Consider the following 16,345-nt stretch of genomic DNA (forward strand, 5'->3'; position numbering starts at 1 on the left):
CATTCATTCACTCATTCAGCAAATACATATGAAACATCTGCTCTATAACTGGCACTGCCTGTCCATACCTTCATTTTGTTTCCTAGACAGTTAAAGAAAATTGCATTTACCTATAATAAAGGATGCATAAATTCTTAGTAAACATTCATCTTAAAAATATCACTCTGCTCCTGCTTTATTCATTAGTTTACCTAATGAAGTTAGAAATATGTTTCCCAAAAGGGGTCTTATTTTGAAAAGAACAAAGTTTAGATGACCACAATCAATAAAACAAGTAGAGGCTGATGCAGCCTTCTGCATATATATAGAGGAGGGCTGACTGATGGGGCTTGAAATTTGATGAAAGGTGATTCCATAGGAAATCTGAAATTATTTAATTAGGTATTTAAGAAAATTCAATCTTTCTCTCATGAAGAGATACCCTCAGGAATGTTGCATATACATTACAATCTCTTTCACCAACTGCTGAAAACATTTTAGATATTTTGTTAAAATCACGGTGGCCTGTACATTAAGAGTTTCTTCAGGAGAGAGTGTAAATTATATCCAATTAGGAAATTACATCATATCAATTTTGTTTTTCAATTTTCAATTTTGTAAATTTTGAAAATTAATAATTTTTAAAATCAGTTATTTTGTAATCTACATATGAAAATTACTAATATTAATAGAAAAATAAAATTACCATAGTAGATTATAGAGAGAAGTGTTCTAAAATCTATCCTAGGTTTTTAGTGTTTGTAGTAATATTAGCATCATTCCAAGGTTGGTCTCTCCTTTCCCATGACTTTCATACAGGAAATCTTAGAGAGCAGAAATTGAATAAATAGCATCAGTGTTTTCAGTGGCCTCAGATTTTTTGTATAAGTTATTTCCTCACTGATATCAGCTGGATTTCATTATCAAAAACTGAAGGTGGTACAGATTAGTGCAAAAGTTGTATTTATAAGAGATCCCCCAGGGCTAGCCTTACAAAAAGTGATATTTGACACTCTTTATCCAATGGATTTATTTGGCATCTAGAATTGATAGAGTTTATCTTGAATTTTATGAGACTCAAATACCATATGTTATGGAAAATTACAAAAATATTCTGAAAATGAGACTTTCCAGAGGGCTCTGAATAACTTTTTTGTTTTTGGTTGGTCATATTTTGTTTATTTTAATTTAATTTTTATTGTATATTGGAGTACAGTTGATTTACAATATTGTCTTAGTTTCACATGTACAGCAAAGTGATTCAGTTATACACATACAAATATCCATTCTTTTTCAGATTCTTTTCCATATAGGTTATTACAGAATATTGAGTAGAGTTCCCTGGCTATACAGTAGGCCCTTGTTGATTATCTATTTTATATATAGTAGTGTGTGTATGTTAATCCCAAACTCCTAATTTATCCCTCCCCACCACCTTTCCCCCTGGTAACCATAAGTTTGTTTTCAAAGTCTGTGAGTCTGTTTTGTAAATAAGTTCATTTGTATCATTTTTTTTGATTCCACATATAAGTGGTATCATGTGATATTTGTCTTCCTCTGTATGACTTATTTCACTTAGTATGATAATCTCTAGGTCCATCCATGTTGATGCAGATGGCATTATTTCATTCTTTATTATGGCTGAGTAGTATTCCATTGTATATATGTACAAAATCTTTTTTATCCATTCTGCCTTCGATGGGCATTTAGGTTGCTTGCATGTCTTGACTATTGTAAATAGTGCTGCAGTGAACATTGGGGTGCATGTATCTTTTCGAATTATGGTTTTCTCTGGGTATATGCCCAGAAGTGGGATTGCTGGATCATATGGTAGTTCAATTTTTAGTTTTTTAAGGAACCACCATACTGTTCTCCATAGGGAGTGTCCCAATTTACATTCCCGCCAACAGTGTAGGAAGGTTCTGTTTTCTTCATACCCTCTCCAGCATTTATTGTTTTTAGACTTTTTGATGATGGCCATTCTGACTGTTGTGAGATATTACCTCATTGTAGTTTTGATTTGCATTTCTTTAATAATTAGCTATGTGGAGCATCTTTTCATGTGCTTTTTGGCCATCTGTATGTCTTCTTTGGAGAAATGTCTATTTAGGTCTTCTGCCCATTTTGTTTGTTTGTTTGTTGTTTTTTTAATTGGAGTATACTTTTTTTACACTGCTGTGTCAGTTTTCTGCTGTACAGCAAAGCGACTCAGCCATACATATACATATATCCCCTATTGTTTGGATTTCCTTCCCATTTAGGTCACCACAGAGCACCAAGTAGAGTTCCTTGTGCTACACTGTAGGTTCTCATTAGTCATCTATTTTATACTTAGTAGTGTATATATGTCAATCCTAATCTCCCAATTCATCCCCCCCCTTCACCCTTGGTATCCATATGTTTGTGTCTCTAATTTCTGCTTTGCAAGTAAGATCATCATTACCATTTTTCTTGATACCACATATATGTGTTAATATATGATATTTGTTTTTCTCTTTCTGACTTACTTCACTCTGTATGACAGTCTCTAGGTCCATTAATGTCTCTGCAAATGACACAGTTTTGTTCCTTTTTATGGCTGAGTAATATTCCATTGTATATATGTACCACATCTTCTATATCCATTCCTCTGTTGATGGACATTTATGTTGCTTCCATGTCCTGGCTATTGTAAATAGTGCTGCAGTGAATATTGAGGAGCATGTGTCTCTTTGAATTATGATTTTTTCAGGGTATATGCCCAGTAGTGGGATTGCTGGGTCATATGGTAGTTCTATTTTTAGTTTTTTAAGGAACCTTCATACTGTTCTACATAGTGGCTGTATCAATTTACATTACCACCAACAGTGCAAGAGGGTTCCCTTTACTCTACACCATCTCCAGCATTTATTCTTTGTAGATTTTTTGATGATGGCTATTCTGAATAGTGTGAGGTGATACCTTGTTATAGTTTTGATTTGCACTTCTCTAATAATTAGTGATGTTGAGCATTTTTTCATGTGTTTTTTGGCCATCTGTATGTCTTCTTTGGAGAAATGTCTATTTAGGTCTTCTGCCCATTTTTTGATTGGGTTCTTTGTTTTTCTGATGTTGAGCTGCGTGAGCTGTTTGTATATTTTGGAGATTAACCCATTGTCAGTCACTTCATTTGCAAATATTGTTTCCCATCCTCTGGGTTGTCTTTTTGTTTTGTTTGTGGTTTCCTTTGCTGTGCAAAAGCTTGTAAGATTATTAGGTCTCATTTGTTTATTTTTGTTTTTATTTTCATTACTTTAAGAGGTGGATCCAAAAAGATATTGCTGTGATTTATGTCAAAAATTGTCCTACCTATTACTTCCTCTAGGAGTTTTATAGTATTCAGTATTCCATTTAGATCTCTAATGGATTGGTGTCTTGGATTCCTTTTATTTCTTTTTCTTCTCTGATTGCTGTGGCTCAGACTTCCAAAACTATGTTGAATAAAAGTGTGGAAATCTTTGTCTTGTTCCTGATCTTAGAGGAAATGCTTTCAGTTTTTCACCATTGACTATGATGTTACCTGTTGGTTTGTCATATATGGCCTTTATTATGTTGAGGTACATTCCCTCTATGCCCACTTTCTGAAGAGTTTTTAATCATAAATGGGTGTTGAATTTTGTCAAAAGAATTTTCTGCATCTATTGAGATGATCATTTGTTTATTTTTGGTTTTATTGCCATTACTCTAGGATATGGCTCGAAAAAGATATTGCTGTGATTTATATCAAAGAGTGTTCTACCTATGTTTTCCTCTAATAGTTTTATAGCATTCAGTCTTACATTTAGGTCTTTAATCCATTTTGAGTTTGTTTTTTGTATGGTGTTAAAGAAATTTCTAATTTCTTTTTTTACATGTAGCCGTCTAGTTTTCCCAGCACCACTTATTGAAGAGACTGTCTTTTCTCCATTGTATGTTCTTGCTTCCTTTGTCATAGATTAATTGACCATAGGTGCATGGGTTTATTTCTGGGCTTGCTGTCATGTTTCATTGATCTATATTTCTGTTTTTGTGCCAGTACCATACTGTTTTGATTGCTGTAGCTTTGCAGTATAGTCGGAAGTCAGGGAGCCTGATTCCTCCAGCTCCACTTTTCTTTCTCAAGATTGCTTTGGCTATTCAGGGTCTTTTGTGTTTCAATACAAATTTTAAGATTTTTGTTCTAGTTCTGTGGAAAATGCCATTGGTAATTTGACAGGGATTGATTGAATCTGTAGATTGCCTTGTGTAGTACAGTCATTTTGACAATACTGATTCTTCCAATTCAAGAACATGGTATATCTTTACATCTGTTTGTGTCATCTTCAGTTTCTTTCATCAGCATCTCATAGTTTGGGGAGTACAGGTATTTTGTCTTCTTAGGTAGGTTTATTCCTAAGTATTTGATTATTTTTCATGCAATAGTAAATGTGATTGTTTCTTTAATTTCTCTTTCTGATCTTTTGTTGTTGTTGTATAAAAGTGGAACAGATTTCTGTGTATTAATTTTGTACCCTGCAACTTTACTGAATTTATTGATTACCTCTAGCAGTTTTCTGGTAGCATCTTTAGGATTTTCTATGTATAGTATCATGTCACCTGCAAACAGTGACAATTTTCCTTTTTCTTTTCCAATTTGGATTACTTTCATTTCTTTTTCTTCTCTGATTGCCATGGCTAGGACTTCCAAAACTATGTTGAAGAAAAGTGGTGAGAGTGGAAATCCTTGTCTTGTTCCTGATCTTAGAGGAAATGCTTTCAGCTTTTCACCATTGAATATGATGTTACCTGTAGGTTTGTCATATATGGCCTTTATTATGTTGAGGTATGTTCCCTCTATGCCCACTTTCTGGAGAGTTTTTATCATAAATGGCTGTTGAATTTTGTCAAAAGCTTTTTCTGCATCTATTGAGATGATCATATGGTTTTTGTTCTTCAAATTGTTAATGTACTGTATCACACTGATTGATTTGTGGATATTAAAAAACACTTGCACGCCTGAAATAAATCCCATTTGATCAAAATCCCATTTTGATCCTTATAAGGTATTGTTGGATTCAGATGGCTAGTATTTTGTTGAGGATTTTTGTGTATATGTTCATCAGTGATATTGACCTGTAGTTTTCTTTTTTTGTGATATCGTTTTCTGTTGTTGGTATCAGGGTGATGGTGGCCTCATAGAATGAGTTTGGGTGTTTTCCTTCCTCTGCAATTTTTTGGAATAGTTTCAGAAGGATAGATGTTAACCCCTCTCTAAATGTTTGATAGAATTTGCCTGTGAAGCCATTTGTTCCTGGCCTTTTGTTTGTTGTGATTCACAGTTTCAATTTCAGTGCTTGTGATTGGTCTATTCGTATTTTCTATTTCTTCCTGATTCAGTCTTGGGAGGTTGTACTTTCTACAAAATTGTCCTTTTCTTCTAGGTTGTCCATTTTATTGGCGTATAGTTGCTTGTAGTAGTGTCTTATGGTCCTTTGTATTTCTGTGGTGTCTGTTGTAACTTCTTTTTCATTTCTAATGTTACTGATTTCAGTCCTCTCCCATTTTTTCTTGATGAGTCTGGTTAAAGGTTTATCAGTTTTGTTTATCTTTTCAAAGAACCATCTTTTAGTTTCATAGATGTTTTCTTAGTCTGTATTTAATTTATTTCTGCTCTCATCTTTATGTTTTCTTTCTTCTACTAACTTTGGGATTTTTTAGTTCTTCTTTCTCTAGTTGATTTGGTATAGGTTTAGGTTGTTTATTTAAGATTTCCCTTGTTTCCTGAGGTAAGGTTGTATTGCTATAAACTTCCCTTTTAGAACTGCTTTTGCTGCACCCCATAGGATTTTGATCGTCATGTTTTCCTTGTCACTTGTCTCTAGGTATTTTTTAATTTTCTCTTTGATTTCTTCAGTGATCCATTGATTGTTTAGTGACATAATATTTCACCTCCACGTGTTTCTGTTTTTTTTCTTGTGGTTGATTTCTAATGTCATAGCCATGTGGTCAGAAAAGATATTTGATATGATTTCAATTTTCTTAAATTTATAGAGGCTTGCTTTGTGGTCCAGCATGTGTTCTATCTTAGAGAATGTTCCATGTGTACTTGAGAAGAATGTGTATTCTGCTGCTTTTGGATGGAATGTTTTATAAATATCAATTAAGGCCACCTAGTCTAATGTGTCATTTAAGGCCTTATTGTGTTTCCTTATTGATTTTCTGTCTGCGTGTTCTCTCCATTGATGTAAGTGAGGTGTTAAAGTCCCCCACTGTTATTCTGTTACTGTTGATTTTTTCTTTAATGCTGTTAGCATTTGCCTTCTATATTGAGATCCTCCTATGTTGGGTGAACATAAATTTGCAATTGTTTTGTCACCTTCTTGGATCCATCTCTTGATCATTATGTGGTGTCCTTCTTTGCCTCTTGTAACAGTCTTTATTTTTACATCTATTTTGTCTGATATGAGTATTGCTACTCCAGCTTTTTTTTTTTTAATTCCATTTGCATGGAATATCTTTTTCCATCCCCTCACTTTCAGTCTGTATGTGTCCCTAGATCTGAAGTGGGTCACTTTTACACAGCATATATACAGGTCTTGTTTTTGTATCCATTCAGCCAGTCTATGCCTTTCTTTGTAGTATTTAATCCATTTACATTTAAGGTAATTATCAATATGTATGTTCTTATTGGCATTTTGTTAATTGTTTTTGATTTCTTTAGGTAGGTCTTTTTTCTTCCCTTCCTATTTTATTCTCTTCTCTTGTGATTTGATGAGTATCTTTAGTGTTGTGTTTTATTATGTTTTTTCTTTTGTGTATGTATCTATTGCAGATTTTTATGTGAGGTTCCCATGTGGTTTTTATTTAGCTATATATATATATATATATTCATATATATATACACATATATATGTGTATATGTGTGTGTGTGTGTGTGTGTGTGTGTATATATATATATATATATATATATATATATGATTTTTTCAAGTTGCTGGTCTCTTCAAATGCATTTCCAACATCCTGGATTTGTGCTCTCCTCATGATTGCTGGTTTTAATATCATATTTGCATGTGGATGATTTACAACCTTTACTGTATGTTTGCCTTTACTGGTGAACTTTCCCATTCGTAATTTTGTTTGTTTCTTTCTTTCTAGTTGTTGCCTCTTCTTTTCTGCCTAGAGAAATTCCTTTAGCATTTGTTGTAAAGCTGGTTTGGTGGTGCTGAATTCTCTTAGCTTTTGCTTGTCAGTAAAGCTTTTCATTTCTCCTCAAGTCTGAACGAGCGCCTTGCTAAGTAGAGTATTCTTAGTTATAGTTTTTTTCCTTTCATCATTTAAATATATCATGTCATTCCCTTCTGACCTGCAGAGTTTCTGCTGAAAAATCAGCTGATAGCCTTATTGGGATTCCATTGTATGTTATTTGTTGCTTTTCCCTTGTTGCTTTTAGTATTTTCTCGTTGCTTTTAATTTTTGTTAGTTTGGTTAATATGTGTCTCTGCATATTCCTCCTTGGTTTTATCCTGTATGGGACTCTCTGTGCTTCCTGGACTTGAGTGAGTGTTTCCTTTTCCATGTTAAGGAAGTTTTCTCCTATTATCTGTTCAAATATTTTCCCAGGTCCTTTCCTCTCTCTCTTCTCCTTCTGAGACCCCTATAATGCAAATGTTGGTACATTTAATGTTGTCCCAGAGCTCTCTGTGACTGTCTTCATTCATTTTCATTCTTTTTTCTTTATTCTTTTCCATGGCAGTGATTTCCACCAATCTGCCTTCCAGCTCACTTGTCTGTTCTTATGCCTCATTTATTCTGAAAATTATTCCTTCTAGTATATTTTTCATTTCAGTTATTTTATTGTTCATCTCTGTTTTTTGTTCTTTGAATTATCTACCGCTTTGTTAAACATTTCTTTTATCTTCTTGGTCTGTGCCTTCATTCTTTTTCTGAGATCTTGGATCATCTTTATGATCATTACTCCAAATTCTTTTTCAGGTAGATTGCCTATCTACACTTCACCTACTTGTTCTTCTGGGGTTTTATCTTGTTCCTTCATCTGGAACATATTTCTCTGCCATCTCATTTTGTCTAACTTTCTGTTTGTGGTCTCTGTTCTGTAGGCTGCAGGATCGTACTTCCTCTTGCTCCTGGTGTTTGCCCCCTGGTCGTTAGGTTCTTCCAGGGACTTGTGCAGGCTTCCTGGTAGGAGAGACTGGTGCCTGCCCACTGGTGGGGGGAGCTGGGTGTTGTCCCTCTGGTGGGCAGGGCCATGTCAACAGGTGTGTTCAGAGGAGGCTGTGAGCTCAGGACAACTTTTGGCAGCCTGTCTGCTGATGGGTGGGGCTGTGTTCTCACCTTGTTGGTTGTTTGGCCTGAGGCGTCCCAGTACTGGAGTCTGCAGGCTGTTGAGTGGGGTTGGGTCTCAGTGCCAAAATGGCAGCCTCCTGGAGAGCTCACACTGATGAATATTCCCTGGCCCTCCACTACCAGTGTCCTTGCCCTCACCATGTGTCACAGCCCACCCGTGCCTCCCCAGGAGACCCTCTAAGACTTGCAGGTAGATCTGGCTCAGGCTCCTGTGGAGTCACTGCTTTGTCCTGGATGCCAGGGCACGTGAAACCTTGTGTGCACACTTCAAGAGTGGCGTGTCTGTTTCCCCCAGTCCTGTGGAACTCCTGCACTCAAGTCCCCTGGCCTTCAAAGCCCAATTCTCTGGTGGTTCCTCCTCCCGATGCCAGACCCTCAGACTGGGGAGCCTGACGTCTGGCTCAGAAGTCTCACTACTGTGGGAGAACTTCTGAGATATAATTGTTTTCCAGTTTGTGGGTTGCCCACCTGGTGGGTATGAGATTTGATTATATTGTGAAAATGCCCCTTCTCATTGTGGCTTCCTGTTTGTCTTTGGATGTAGAATATCTTCTTTGGTAGGTTACAGTCTTTTTTGTCAGTGGTTGTTCTGAAGATAGTTGTGATTTTGGTATTTTGTGAGAGAGCTCCATTCCTTCTACTTCAACATCCTGTCTCCTCCCTTCTGAATGTCTTGATATTAACATGAGAGTCACTAATATTCCTGAAATCACTGAAGAAATTTGATTGTTCGATGGCAATGCTGCTGTCAACGTCCTCTTTCTATCTGTCATTTATCCTGTAAATCTTCTGCCCAGATGGACTTTGCCTGGTAATGGAGAAGACAGAGTCCTCAAGGAAAATAGAATTAAAAGGTTATTGGATTATAGTTAGGTCAGATGTATACTCTCCTCTCTCCTAGTGACAAAATGACTGATTGATGATTGATCCTTGTGGATTGCAGCAAAGAAGATTCTAAGAAGCCTTCGGTTTACATTAATAAATTATTTCAGTTGACAGTAGAATACGGAAATAATTAAATGTGCAAATAGTGATTCCCTCTTCATGCAATTCTTTTTTTAAAAATCGTTTTATTTGTATATCCAGATTTTAACATTCATTTGATCTTTTATTGAAAAGGCTTTATTTTTTTCCCCTTATATTTTGAGGAAGCTAAAATTGTGACAACTATTTAATGAAATAAAGTAAATGGTTACCAAGTTTCTAAACATATCTATTTTCTTATAACACCTTTTTATATTACCGCTATGTTTGAATTTCAGTAATGATGTTACAGATTACTTATTTTGTCCAAAAAAAGATAAAAAGAGAAAATTACAACTTGGGGAAAAATGACAAAGACCAACATGTCTTCGTTTATAATGCTCTATTTTTATTTTTAGTGTCTCAATGTAAATAAGCAGGTGAGAGATGATTGATTTTTTTTCCTTTACAGCGGTTTACCTCTGCAAAAGAACAATGCAAAACAAAGCAAGGCTGGAACTAGCTGACTATGAAGCTGTAAGTACCAAGGACTTCCCGACAAAGAAAGGTATAAAATGAGCAAGAATAAGGCCTACGGTCATTTCTGGGCACTCTTAACTTTCTACATTCATGGATCTTAGGGATCAGATTTCCAGGGAAGGGCAGCATAATGATTTAACATATCCCTTACTTGCTTATTTCCTCTCATCATTCACAATGAGGATGGTGAAATTCTAAATACACAAACTCAGAGAAGAAGGAGGAAGCATATCTTATTTGCTAAAATTGACTTAAATGTAAAAACTTATATATATGTATATATATATACTATATATAATGAAGATATCCAAACTTAGAGAATTATAGAGCATTTACACTGGGAAAATGGTTTTTGCAAAACCTTTATGTTGGTCACCATCCGCAGATTAAATTAATCTCATGTAGTTTGTTCAGATGGTTGCTATGTTCTGATTTACTAAACTTGAAGCACTGTCTACAACTGGGTAGTAGGGGGCTGAAGGTTTAAATTTTTCTCAGGAACTGGATAGACTGGTTGAATCAGTAGTAGAGAGTATTGCTTTCCTGTTCCTCAGTAAAATGAGCACAGGAAAATCCAATGGATTAGTCTTGAGCACTTTTTTTATATAAGGTAAGTTTAGTATTTTTGATTTTTAGTTATATTCTCCAACATTAATATTCATAATAGGTTTTCCTGTGTCCTCTATGACTGTTAATATGAGTATTAGCTGCATTCAGTGAGCATGACTTATCATTCCAAGTACACTTACTCCTTTAAAAATTCTGATTTGTGTTTTTGGTAAGTACATATTCATGGGTACTTGGCTTATTTCCATATCTTAGCTATTTTAAATAATGCTGCAATAAGCACTGGGGGGCAAATTTCTTTTCGAATTACTGTTTTCGTGTTCTTTGGGTAAATACACAGAGGTAGAATAACTAGACCATATGGCAGTTCTATTCTGAATTTTTTGAGGAATCTCCATGATGGTTTCCATAGTGGCGGCACCAATTTACATTCCCACCAATAATGTATGAGGGTTCTATTTTCTCCACATGCTCTTCAACACTTGTTATTTTTTGCGTTCTCTATAATAAATATTCTAATGAGTGTGAGGTGATATCCTATTGTGGTTTTGATTTGCATTTCCCTAATAATGAGTGATGTTGAATATCCTTTCATGAACCTGTTGGCCATCTGTATGTCTTCTTCGGAAAAAATGTCTATTCAAATCCTCTGTCCATTTTTTAATCAAGTTGTTAGGTTTTTTTTTTGATGTTGAATTGTATGAACTCTGTATATTTTGAATATTAACTTCTTATTGGATATATAATTTGCAAATATCTCCCATTTGGTAGGTTGTCTTCTTGTTTGGTTGATGGTTTACTTTGCTGTACAGAAACTTTTTAATTTGATGTAGTTTCATTTTTTATTTTTGCTATTGTTTACTTTACCTGAGGGGACATATGTAGAAAGTTTCTAAGTCAAATGTTTTCTTCCAGGAGTTTTATACTTTCAGGTCTCACTTTCAAGTATTTCATCAATTTTCAGTTGATTTTTGTGTATAGTGTAAGAGAATAGTCTACTTTCATTCTCTTGCCTGTGGCTGTCCAGTTTTCCCAACACCATTACTAAAGAGGCTGGCCTTTCTCCATTGTATGTTCTTTGCTCCTTCATATATGAATTAACTGTTCATATATGTGTGGGTTTATTTCTGGGTTCTTGATTCTGTCTCATTGATTTGTGTGTCCATTTTTCTGCCAATACAATGCTGTTTTGATCACTATGGCTTTGCAGTATAATTTGAAATCAAGGTGTGTGATACTTGTAGCTTTACTCAGGATTGCTCTGGCTATTGGGAAGCTTTTGAAATTCCATGTAAATTTAAATAACTTTTTGGTTCTTTTTCTGTGAAAAATTGTCATTGAGATTTTGATAGCATTTACATTGAATCTGTAGATTGCTTTAGGTAATATGGACATTTTAACAATGCTAATTCTTCTAACCCATAAGCATGGAATATTTTTCCATTTCTTTGTGTCTTAAATTTCTTTCAGCAATGGTTTTATTGTTTTCAGTGTAGAGGTCTCCTTGATTAAATTTATTCCTAGGTATTTTGTTCTTTTTGCTGCTACTGTGAATAAGATTGTTTTCTTAATTTCTTTTTCTGCTTGTTAGTTGTTAGTGTATAGAAGTGCAGCAGACTTTGTATATTGATTTTGTACCCAGAAATACTTGTTTATTGTTTCTAATAGGTTTGTGGTAGAGTCTCTAGGGTTTTCCATATCTAAAATCATGTCATCCACAAATAGTGACAGTTTACTTCTTCCTTTCCAGTTTGGATGCTATCTATCTATCTGTCTATCTATCTATCATCAATTGATTTATTTATTTTTGTGCCTAAGTGCTCTGGCTAGGACTTATATTACTGTGTTGAATAAGAGTGGTAGGAGCGGGCATCCTTGTCTTTTTCCTGATCTTAGAGGGATAGTTTTCAGTTTTTCACCACTGAGTATAAAGTTAGCTGTGGGTTCATCATATATGGTCTTTATTATGTCTAGGAAAGTTCCTTCTATCCCCATTTTTTTGAGAGTTTTTATCATAAATGGTTGTCAAATGATTTTTCTACATCTATTGAGATGATCAATTTTTTTTTATCTTTCATTTTGTTAATGTGGTGTTTAACATTGATTGATTTGCAGATATTGATTCATTCTTTCATTGCTGGGATAAATCCCACTTGATCATGGTATGTGATCTTTTTAATTTACTGTTGTATTTCTTTGCTAATATATTGAGGACTTTTGCATCTGTGTTCATCAGACATATTGGCCTGTAATTTTCTTTCTTTGTGTTGTCCTTTGCCTGGGTTTGGTATCAGGGTAATATTGGCCTTGTAAAATATTATGAAGTATTCCTTCCTCTTCAGTTTTTTTGGAAGAATTTTAGAAGGATAAGCATTAAATCTTTGAATATTTGCTAGAATTCACCTGTGAAGCCATCTGGTCCTGGGCTTTTGTTTTTTGGGAGATCTTTGATTACTGATTCAATCTCCTTACTAGTGATCAGTTTACTCAGATTTTCTCTTTCCTCATGATTCAGTCTTGGAAGGTTGTATGAGGCTAAAATTTTCTATTTCTTCTAGGTTGTCTAATTTGTTGACATATAGCTGTCCATAGTATTGTGTTGGCCAAAAAGTTCATTTGGGTTTTTCCATAACATCTTACCTGAACGAACATTTTGGCTAATCTAATAGTTTCTTATAATCCTGTGTATTTCTTTGGTATCCGTTAATTCTCCTCTTTCATTTCTTTTTGTTTTTTTTTTTTTTTTTTTTTTGGCTGTATTGGGTCTTCATTGCTGTGTGTGGGCTTTCTCTAGTTGTGGCAAGTGGGAGCTACTCTTCATTGCAGTACGTGGGCTTCTTGTTGCAGAGCACGGGCTCCAGGTGCGCGGTCTTCAGTAGTTGTGGCACATGGGCTCAGTAGTCATGGTGTATGGCTCTAGAATGCAGGCTCAGCAGCTGTGGCATGCAGGCTTATTAGTAGATCCATGGTATCTTCCAGGACCAGGGATCGAACCCATGTCCCCTGTATTGGCAGGTGGATTCTTAACCACTGTGCACCAGGGAAGTCCCTCCTCTTTCATTTCTGATTTTATTCATCTGAACTTTCTCTCTCTCTCTCTCTCTTTTTTTAGTGAGTCTAACTAAAAGTTGGTCAGTTTATCTTTTCAAAGAACCAGCTTTGTTTCATTGATCTTTTTCTATTGTCTTTTTAGTCTCTTTTAAATTTATTTCTACTCTGATTCTTTTTTTATTTCCTTCATCCTACTGAGGCTTCATTTGGGCTTCATTTATTCTTCTTTTTAACAGCTTCTTTAGATATAAAATTAGATTGTTTGAGATCTTTCTTTTTTCTTGAGGTTGGCATGTATTGCTATACACTTCCCTCTTAGTATTGCTTTTGCTGCATCACATACATATTGGTATGTTGTATTTTCATTTTCATTTGTCTTCACATATTTTTTAAATTTCTTTTTTGATTTCTTCATTGACACAATAGTTATTCAGTAGTATGTTGTTTTGTCTCCACATATTTGTGACTTTCCCAGCTTTCTTCTTTTGGTTGATTTCTAGTTTCATACCACTGTGGTCAGAAAAGAGGCTTGATAGGATTTCAGTCTTCTTAAATTTATCGAGATTTGTTTTATGTCCCAACATATGGTCTATCCTTGAGAATATCCATGTGCATTTGAGAAGAATGTGTATTCTGCTACACTTGGATGGAATCCTCTGTATAAATCTATAAAAGTTCTTTTGATCTAACGTTCCATTTAAAGCTGCTGTTTCTTTGTTGACTTTCTGTCTGGATGACCTATCCACTGGTATAAGTGAGGTTTAAAAGTCCCCTAATATTATTGTGTTGCTGTCAGTTTCCCCCGTGAGGTCTGTTAATAAGTGCTTTATATATTTTGGTGTTCTTTTGATAGGTTCATATATATTAATAACTATTATGTCTTCTTGATGAATTGTCTCCTTTATTATTATATACCATTCAGTTTTGTCTCTTGTTACCTTTTCTGACTTGAAACCTATTTTGTCTGATATGAGTATGGCTACACCCACTTTCTTTTGGCTGCCATTTGCTTGTCTTATTATCCATCCTTCACTTTGAGCCTATATTTGCCTGTAGAGCTGAGATGAGTCTCCTGGAGGCAGCATATAGTTGAGTCTTATTCTTTAATCCATCCAGCCACTCTATTTTTTGATTGGTGAATTCAATCTGTTTACATTTTGGGTGATTATTGATATATGAGGACTTAGGACTGCTATTTTAGCTTTTGTTTTCTGGTTGCTCTATATCTCCATTATTTCTTTTTCCTTGTGTTTCTATCTGTCATTTTGGTTTGGTAGTTTTCTATGATATTTTTCTCAGTTTCCTCTTTTTTTATGTGTCATGTTTCTGCTCTGGATTTATGTTTTGTGGTTGTCATGATGTTTGTATAAAACATCTCATAAATAAAATAACCCTTTCTCTGCTGATAACATCTTATCTTCATTTGCCTATATGGGTTCCATTCTTTTCATCTTCCTCTTTTATGTTTTTGTTGTCTCAAATTATCCCTTTTTATGTTGCAAGTTCATTACCAAATTGAAGTAGTTATAGTTATTTTTACTGCTTTTTTTCCCTTTAACATTTATGCTTTAATTAAGCATAAATGTTATGCTTAATTAAGCATAAACTCTATTCCTGTATAGAGTTGCAATTTTCTGATTTTATTTTTCACCTTACTCAATGTTTTGTGTACTTTTACCTTTCATTTCAGGTAGACTGCAGCTGTTTTCAGCATTTCTTGTAAGCCAGGTCTAGTGGTAGTTAACTCCCTCAGCTTTTGTTTATCTGGGAAAGCTTTTAGTTTTGCTTCATATCTGAAGGGTAAATTTGCCAGATTTTTGGCTGACAGCTTTTAATCTTTCAATTTTTTTTTTTTTTTTTTTTTTTTTTTTGCTGTATGCGGTCCTCTCACTGTTGTGGCCTCTCCCGTTGCGGAGCACAGGCTCTGGACGTGCAGGCTCAGTGGCCATGGCTCATGGGCCCAGCTGCTCCGCGCCATGTGGAATCTTCCCAGACCAGGGCATGAACCCGTGTCCCCTGCATCGGCAGTCGGACTCTCAACCACTGCACCACCAGGGAAGCCCTAATCTTTCAATATTTTGAGTATGTTATTTCACTGTCTCCTGACCTGTAGAGTTTCTGCTGAGAAATCTGCTAATAACCTATTCAGGGTTCCTTTGTAGGTTACTGTCCTTTTTCCCTGGTTGCCTTTAAAATTCTTTTTTGTCATTGACTTGGCAATTTAGTATTGGAGAACGTCTTTTTGTGGTGAGGTAGTTAGGTATTCTCTTAGGTATTCTCTTAGCTTTATGGACTTGTATATCCAGTTCCTTTCCCACATTTGGGAAGTTCTCAGCTATTATTTCTTTAAATAAACTCCCCATTCCCTACTCCTCCCTTCTCCTTCTGGGGTACCCATTATCCTTATGTTGCCCTTCCTAATGGAATCGGATAGCTCTCAGAATTTCTTCATTTTTTTTTTTAGATCGTAGTTCTCTCTTCTTTTCTACCTGTATCTTTTGTAGATTTCTTTCTTAGAGCTTACTAATTCTCTCTTACATATGTTTTGTTCTGTTTCCAATGCTTTCTAATGCATTTTTATCTCATTTATTGATTTCTTCAGCTACAGAATTTCTGTTTGGTTCTTTTTTAGAGTTTCAATCTCTTTGGTAAAGTGTTGCTTCAGTTCATTCATTTTATTCATGAGCACATTGCCCTGCCTTTCTGAGTGTTCTTGTAGCTCACTGAGTTTCTTCATGACAGCTATTTTTTTTTTTGACCACACTGTGCAGCTTGTAGGATCTTAGTTCCTGACCAGGGACTGAACCTGGGCTCTCGGCAGTGAGAGCATGGAGCATGACAGCTAGTTGAATTCTCTATCAGTTACTTTAAGTTTGGTTTCTGGAGAATTGTCATTTTCTTTTTA

General features: G+C 35.1%; 1 protein-coding gene across 1 annotated transcript in view; it reads left to right on the top strand.

Annotated features, from left to right (window-relative positions):
• The window catches only part of RGS7 (regulator of G protein signaling 7), a 545,100-nt gene that overhangs the window by 511,410 nt on the left and 17,345 nt on the right, over positions 1-16,345 (top strand). The window contains exons 7-8 of the mRNA XM_027122480.1: positions 9,755-9,850; positions 15,131-15,159. Of these exons, the coding sequence (XP_026978281.1) occupies positions 9,755-9,850; positions 15,131-15,159 (125 nt within the window). The remainder of the gene's footprint in view (positions 1-9,754; positions 9,851-15,130; positions 15,160-16,345) is intronic.

The sequence above is a fragment of the Aethalodelphis obliquidens genome, unplaced genomic scaffold (genome assembly GCF_003676395.1).
Source record: "Aethalodelphis obliquidens isolate GAN/ISIS:26980383/991018 unplaced genomic scaffold, ASM367639v1 scaffold24, whole genome shotgun sequence".
NCBI classification, from domain to species: Eukaryota; Metazoa; Chordata; class Mammalia; order Artiodactyla; family Delphinidae; genus Aethalodelphis; species Aethalodelphis obliquidens.